Raw genomic sequence first — 8137 nt, forward strand, 5'->3', positions numbered from 1 at the left:
ACACACACACACACACACATGCCGATCAGATATTACTCCTCAGACACGCCCCGGTTTGGTGACACTGGTCACTATGGAAACATAACATGGGCAGGCTCTCAGGTGTCACTGTTTCTAGGGGGGCAGTAGAGCAGTAGGCTATATATCAACACATGACCCAAGCAGGAAATTAGACTGGCACAGACAAGACTTGTCTGTTAATATAGACGAAACAAGGCAGGATTAGACTGTCTCAAAGCTGATACACACAGTGGAGGGTGCTTTAAACTTGTTGCACATGCTCAGAGAAAGACAAAGTTAACTTTAGTGACAGCAGTTAACCTTGCTGTCACCGGCATATACGGTACATAGCAAGAAGGGTCTGTCACACGGAATAAATGAAAGAATGTGTGTGTGTGTGTGTGTGTGTGCCTGTGTGCCTGTGTGCGTGCATGCCAGATGTCACAGTTGTCTGTCCTAGGCAGATTAACTTCAATGGTCACAGACAGCCAGCTCTGTCTGAACGAGAAGGAGTGTGAGAGCATGGATTTATGGGATTTTCCATGCATCAAACGCAACGAAAGAATGAGAAATAATGATGACACAGACTTGCAGTTGGCAAAGTTGGCCTTCATTCCTCAGTGGTCTTTAAAGTTTTTGTGAATAGTCACAGTTTGCCACCAACAAAACTAAGTATGTTTTGTAAAGCATTAGAACGCTGCACACAATTTGCAGAAAGGTTAGTTGTAATAGTATATGTAGTATCATGATATATGATTGATTGGCTCTGATTAGCACTGTGCAGATGTTGCAAGTAGCATTAGTTAATGTTGTGAAAAAACTATACTACATTCAGGATGCAAAGTACTCTGAAATTTACAAGCAAACTGACTAGTACTGAGTGAAATAATTCACAGAATGTTGTACATTTTATACTTAAATGTATTTTATATCTGCATTGCAAAACAATACAGCTGTAATAATAACAGCAATAAAAGCTTTAAGCATGTTATGTTACTGTACTTTTACTGCTAATTTATTTTACTGTGATGAAGATTTATTGATCAATAAGTGTGCTGGCATTACAGTTTGGACGTGCTTTTGTTCCTCTTTCCTCTGATCCATATTAAACTCATCTTCAATCTGGATTATGACGTTATCTCTCTGTCTTTCTCTTTCATTTTGTTATCTCTTTTTTGTCTTCACTTCTTCTCTGTATGCCACATCAGGCCATTAGTGTGCAGAGTGCCTACAGCACATGATAACATTATAACAAGGCAATTCTTCTGCAACATCACTAATGAAAACACCAGCCTCCCTCTTACCATTTTGACCGTTTGCTTCAGGGTTAAAGGATTTTTAATTTGCTTGCCTAAATTCCAACTCTATTAACTTTATTTCTTATTTTCTGATATTTCATATTTTACATATTATTCTTGTGTATTACAAAACCAGAAAGGAGATACTGTATATATATATTCATCATACTAATTTCCGGCTAGAGTCTCAGGCTATAGTCACAACTTGGGCCCCGTATTATTATCACTTTTAGTGTGGGCCTGCAAAATCCTGGCTGTTGTTGCTTTAATGCATTACAGCACATGTGTGTTTAGTAGAAATTACACTACTGACTTGATGTACTGCATATTTTTCTCCTCTCCTGCTTTCTATTTTTCCAGTCTCGCATTCTTTCCATATTTTTACATTTGGTAAAATAAAAGTACTTTGGCCTAGTTTTTTCACCTCAGGGTTTGAATAGCTGCTGCTGCCATTCACCCAAACTGAGCAAAGCAATCCACCATGGCGACTGGGAGCGAGGGAGGGTCAAATTACCGATGTTGGTGTTGAAATACCCCAAGGCCTTTGGCTTGGTTTTTGTGGCAGACACAAACGCTCACTTAACACAAATACATTTTCTCTCTCTTTAACACACACTTATAACAATCCTTTTTCATCTGCTTAAACGTTCATTACTTTTTCATCCAAAACATGCACGCTCCCATCAGTCACTGTGTCAAATTGCTGTATTTTAGTTTTAGCATTTTACACATAACCAATTGTTAACAACCTCCACCCGCTGCCCACTGTCTCTCTCTCTCTCTCTCTCTCTCTCTCTCTCTCTCTCTCTCTCTCTCTCTCTCTCTCTCTCTCTCTCTCTCTCTCTCTCTCTCTCTCTCTCACACACACAAACACACACACAGTCACATTAACTACACATAACACAAACACAATTGTCATGACCATGATGTAAAGTGTAAATGTTTCAAAGACCTGGAGTCAAACATTGATAATCATGGTGTATGCCAGTGTGTGTGTGTGTGTGTGTGTGATGAATAAAATACAAAAAAAAAAGGGATAGCAGTCGGAAACATCTGGTCATCACTTATATAACAATAAAACAATATACTGTTTTCATAGCTGCAGATGCACTCTGTGTGTGTGTGTGTGTGTGTGTGTGTGTGTGTGTGTGTGTGTGTGTGTGTGTGTGTGTGTGTGTGTGTGTGTGTGTGTTCATTCCTCTCATACATGTGGTACACGTGCAGGAAATCATAAATCATAAATATCACCATGAATAAAGTGCAGACCAAGACTAAAGGAAGCAAAAGGGCTCAAATATTTTGCTGTCAAATTGACCTCAGATTATTATTTGTGGTCAATTACATACAAAACCGACACATTTTCTCATAGTGTTTTTTGTGGATGGCTGTATAGGAGCATACATTATACAGTACATGAACAGTATAGACAGAGAGAGTGTGTGCCTGCAGTTAACAGTTTCGGTGCTAATTAATCAGGGCTAATCTGGATTAAAAGTCTAAATAGTCAAATCTCTTCTTTTCCATTGATCTTTGGCTGCTGGTTACACAACAGTTTCAGAAAACAGTGCATATGTGTAGGTCGTGTGGGCTTCCTCCTACTCTTCTGCCTATACGGGATAGACTGAAAAATTGGAGACAGGTTAGAGGATCGAGGTTATTGTTCTCTCAGGCTCTGACTGTGTGCATTTAAATCAGGGAAAATGGAATGAGGACATTGAGCAGTGTTTCTATTGACTTGGTGTCACTCTAATTTGGGTTCAACTGAAGCAAAAAATGTTGGGGGAAGGGTAAACTGGGCAGCAGCAGGTTCCTCTGCCAGGGACTGCAAGCACTTTTGTACTTTATATTGATTTGTTAACGACAGCGATCATATTAGAGCTGCAACTAAGGACTATTTTTGTTATAGATTAATCTGTTGATTATTTTTCAGTTACTTTACTACTTCATTAAACTATGAAAATGCAAGTAGAATAGACCCCATCACAAGTACCTGGAGCCCAAAATTTCATCTTCAAAACCCAAAACCTTTGTTATAAAACAGAGGACTAGAACCATAGAATGTTTGGCATTTTTACTTGATACATGACTTAAATGATTAATCAACTGTTGATGATGATTCATTTTTTGTTCTTTTTGTATTGATATCTGCTGCATGGCCAAAAAAGAGGGTATTATTATTCATTTTTGAGGATATTATATTGTCTTCTTTAGGAATTTGGTTCCTGTTTCTATTAGAACAAAATTAATTGATAACAATTATGATTATTTATTTAAATTATTTAGTGAAAAAAAAAGCCAAACATCTGCTTCATCTTCTCAGTTAGAGGATTCGATATTTCGGTTTTGGACTGTTGATTAGGCAAAACAAGCAATTTGAAGACATCACACTGGGCTCTGGAAAATTGTTATTTACATTGTTTATGCTAAATGCTAGTTGATGAGCTTAGTTGAATATACAGAAAATAACCTCCAGATGACTAATTAATAAAAACAATTCTTAGTTGCAGCCATAGTCCCATTCCACCTCCATTACATCGGTCTCTTCCTGTCCTCCAGGCTGTAACTGGGAAGAGCTTTGGAGACAAGGACTTCCGCAGTGGATTGGAGAATGGCATCCTGTTATGCGAGTAAGCCTCTGACATCACCCCCACTCGGTTTCTGATGTTTGAAGAGCAACAACATACATAAACTCCTCTAAGACTCAATAAATCTCTGCTTCTCCCCTCCTCCACTCAGGCTGCTGAGTGCAATCAAACCAGGGCTGGTCAAGAAGATCAACAGACTGCCCACCCCCATCGCCGGGCTGGTAAGAGGACACTCTCCAGTGTGACATTCAGCTCTGTAAACCAGCCTGTTCGTCAAAGTAATGTGTGGTCCCCTGCTGTCTGTCTTCTAGGACAATCTGTCAGTCTTCCTGCGGGGCTGTGAGGAGTTGGACCTGAAGGGCTCCCAGCTGTTTGACCCTGGAGACTTGCAAGACACTTCCATACGAGCTAACCTAAAGTAAATAGGCGTGTGTGGATTTTTATTCCTGTTAATGTCCATTTTAATGTCGGATCACATGACAGTAACACATCTCTCTTTCTTATCAGGGACTCTGACTGCAACCGCAAACTCAAAGATGTAAGTAATTATTCCTTTTGTTTTGTTTTTCTTGTTTTATCTTTTATGTCAGCGTGTTTAGCATTTATGAATATGCATCAAACCCTTGTATTTATGTCTCTCAGGTGCTGAACACAGTGTTCTGGCTTGGGAAGGCTGCCAGTGGCTGCGCATCCTACAGCGGCCCTACTCTCAACCTCAAGGAGTTTGAAGGGCTTCTTGCTCAAATGAAGTTGGTGAGTGAACACACTGGAGAGGACAGAGCAGCAAGGGTAGGGGGTGGGGGGGCTAACAGACAGAAAGACAGATAGCATTGTGGAGGAGATGCGGGGGATGAATTTGTTAGTTTCCTGTCTTTGTTAGGGTGCAGGAGAGACACACAAGACAGTAGAGGAGACAAACACATTTTTGTTTTTGTTACACCACAGCTACTCCTATTTCAGGAAGTGACAGAGGATATGAGTTGAGAAAGAATGGCTCTGCAGATTTTATCTATAGGATAATTGGAAGTGTATTCAAATAACAAGAACACCTGGCTTTGTGTTTTTTTTCCAATCAATTTCTAATCTAATTTATTAATCTAATTTATAATGTAATGTATTGTCTTGATGGATCTATTTAATATTCACTACCGGTCGAAAGTTTGAGTTCACATACAAATTTTGATTCCTCTCCATTATAGACAGAATACCAGCTGATCTGAGTGGGTGGCTGATCTTTAATGCAATATCTACATTGCCCATTATCAGCAACCATTCACCCAATGTTCCAAAGGCCCATTCTGTTTACTAATCTGATATCATTTTAAGAAACTAACTAGAAAAACATTAGCGAACTCTTTTGCAATTTTGTCAGCACATAATGTAATCTGAAAACTGCTGCCCTTGTTAAAAAACAATACAACTGATCTCAGCTGGTATTCTGTCTACAATGGAGTGCAATGGAAATTTGTGAGTGACCCCAAACTTTTGACCGGTAGTGTATGTATGGATGTGATGTGATGAGCTGCCCCCCCAAAGGACTACAATGGAAATAAGCCCCAGAGCGTCATTGTGTGATCCTGACTTTGTTTTGTTTTTTAAAGTATGGTGCAAAGCTGTATCATATCTTATAATGAAATGGTCTAATAAAATCAATCAATCAATCAATTCTCAACACACGTGTTTATGAGTATCTTCATGCATATTTACTAGTGTGTGTAATTGTAGGAGAGTGACGAAGGAGGCGACAGTTCACAGAAGCGCAGCGTTAGAGACAGCGGCTACGATTGCTGGGACTCTGAGAGGAGTGATTCACTCTCTCCACCACGACACACTCGCGACAACTCCCTAGACAGGTGAGAGACACAAACACACACACACACACACACACACACACACACACACACACACACAAATATGTGGACGCACACAACAGGGGTATTTCAGATTGCTGATGAGAAATGAAATACAGCTGTTGACAGTTGACATTGATGCAAAACACACACACACACAATTTTACAACAGCCCCTTTTATACAGCCTATTCAAGGCAGTAATGTTGCACTTTTATTCTGCCTCCCCTTTCTGTATAAGACACACATCAGTTATTCAGTCAACCAATCATTCAATAAATCAATCAATCACTTCTATTTGTCAGATACAGTGAAGGTTATTCCATCAGTACTGTGAACTTAAGCACAATGTGGCCGTCAAATTGGCACATAGAAAAAAATCACCAAATTGAATGGCACCGCCATTCAAGAGTCCAGCCAAGTCTCGGCGAAAGGACACCCCAGCTCACTGTCCATCCTCGGCACACTGGATAGCAGGATTCCAATCAAATAATTCACAGTCACCGTTCAGTTCCTCCACACACTATAGCCCCTCCGATGTAAAGATGGAGATGGACACAGAGGTGGTCCTGCCCATCCATGCAATCAGGACCTCAGCCACAGGCCCTAGTTGCTAGCCGTACCTAACCCCGCCTCTGCGTTTGACTAATGTTTACATTTTAAAACTTTAAACGGTCAGGCTAGCAGAGTCAGCAGGAGACTGGGTTGAATTTCCTGTCCTGATGAGCGACTCATAGTCACGAGATGGCCGCAGAGATGGTTTTGTCAGCTTGAGCTTATCTTCTCCACCTTTTCCTTGGTGTTAACTCTGATGTTTACATTTAAAAACTTGAGCTAGCTGGTTAGCTAGCCCAGGCTAGCAGAGTCAGTCACTAATATTTGTAAAATAGACAATTCTGCATAAATGTTGAGGAGCTGACAGAGAGGCGACTGGAGAGGCTCATGCTTTCTAGAACATATACACTAGACACCAATGCTGTTGTGTTGCACATCATGTGATCTAAAATCAGAGGTGCAGCATTATGCCGGGTTTCTTTGGTCCAGTATAAAAAAGCAAAGCCGGTGTAATGAGGAACCTTCTTTATAGCAGTATTGTGGGATCTCTGTATTAAAAGGGTTAATGTTAATCAGTAATATGTGTTTTAATCTGTTACTTTTGTTTTTGACAGTCTGGACTCCTTTGGCTCGCGATCACAGCACAGCCCTTCTCCTGATGTGGTGAATCGAGGACACAGTGATGGTTGGTTCTGATACATGTCTCTCAAATCTCTCAAATTTCTGAACTTAAGGCTAGGCTAGCTAGGTTAGCTGTTTTCCACTGCTTCCAGCCGTTATGCTAAAGTAAGCAAGCCCCATACTTTGCATACAAACCTGAGAATGAATGTAGACGCAAATAAGAGTATTTCCGAAAATGTTGAACTATTCCTTTAAAGCAGCAACCCTAAACCCACTCATTCATAAATATCTGACCGCTGTTCTCTCTCTCTAACAAGTTGGGGTTTTAACCTTGGTATGTTATGGTTCGTCAGATGGGCTGTGGACAACAGCTGAAGGTCTCACACACAGTGTGTGTGTGTGTGTGTGTGTGTGTGCACGTGCGTGTGTGTGTGTGCACCCCAGATGCAGCAGCTGTTGGTCTGAGTAGCAATCACTAGAGATTTGTACAGGAGGTCACATCCTGCTTGTCATGTCTGTCTGTCTGTCTGTCTGTCTGTGTGTGTGTGTGTGTGTGTGTGTGTGTGTGTGTGTGTGTGTGTGTGTGTGTGTGTGTGGCATCCTGTTTTTGTCTTATATATATCAATATAATAAGTGTATATTTATTTAATATCCTTGTCAAACAGTTGGCAAAAGAAGAAATAAGCCATATTTCTAACTGACTGCCCATATAATGGTATTGCAGTTACATTTAAAAAAATAATTCTGGTTTAATATAACTTTTGGCATATTGTTGTAGTTTTGGTCAGTAGTTCTATTTCTAACACTGTACTAATCAAAAGTACCTGTTGGGATTTGGGGACAACTGAAAGTGGACACACTCAAAATGGTGCTAATAATCTCACATTCTCTTCCAAATAAGAGTTGAGAGATTTTGTTTGTTGAGTTTGTTTAAAATTGGTCTGAGCAACTACTTTTCAGCATAGTTACCACATTAACATTAACTAATTGTAATCAGCAATTACGATGTTATTATTACCGGTAGAATCGAAAAAACATATTTTGTGAGCCCATAAGAAGATATAGGCAGAGGCCAAACCACACCACAATTACTCTTCCAGTATAACAGCATTGTGGGATGGGAAAGTGTTAAGATACACACAACCAGTTGGTGATTGAGGTGACTAAGGGAGGATGCCATTCCCCTTGATAGCATAATGACCAAAATGCATACCCCTTGTCAATCTGAT

General features: G+C 40.1%; 1 protein-coding gene across 1 annotated transcript in view; it reads left to right on the plus strand.

Annotated features, from left to right (window-relative positions):
- The window catches only part of LOC116697972 (LIM and calponin homology domains-containing protein 1), a gene marked incomplete at its 5' end in the record, with an annotated part of 28071 nt that overhangs the window by 2947 nt on the left and 16987 nt on the right, over positions 1 to 8137 (plus strand). Inside the window, 7 exon segments of the mRNA XM_032529639.1 lie at positions 3855 to 3925; positions 4035 to 4104; positions 4195 to 4301; positions 4391 to 4421; positions 4526 to 4636; positions 5609 to 5736; positions 6902 to 6972. Of these exon segments, the coding sequence (XP_032385530.1) occupies positions 3855 to 3925; positions 4035 to 4104; positions 4195 to 4301; positions 4391 to 4421; positions 4526 to 4636; positions 5609 to 5736; positions 6902 to 6972 (589 nt within the window).

This window comes from Etheostoma spectabile, chromosome 2 (genome assembly GCF_008692095.1).
Source record: "Etheostoma spectabile isolate EspeVRDwgs_2016 chromosome 2, UIUC_Espe_1.0, whole genome shotgun sequence".
NCBI lineage: Eukaryota > Metazoa > Chordata > Actinopteri > Perciformes > Percidae > Etheostoma > Etheostoma spectabile.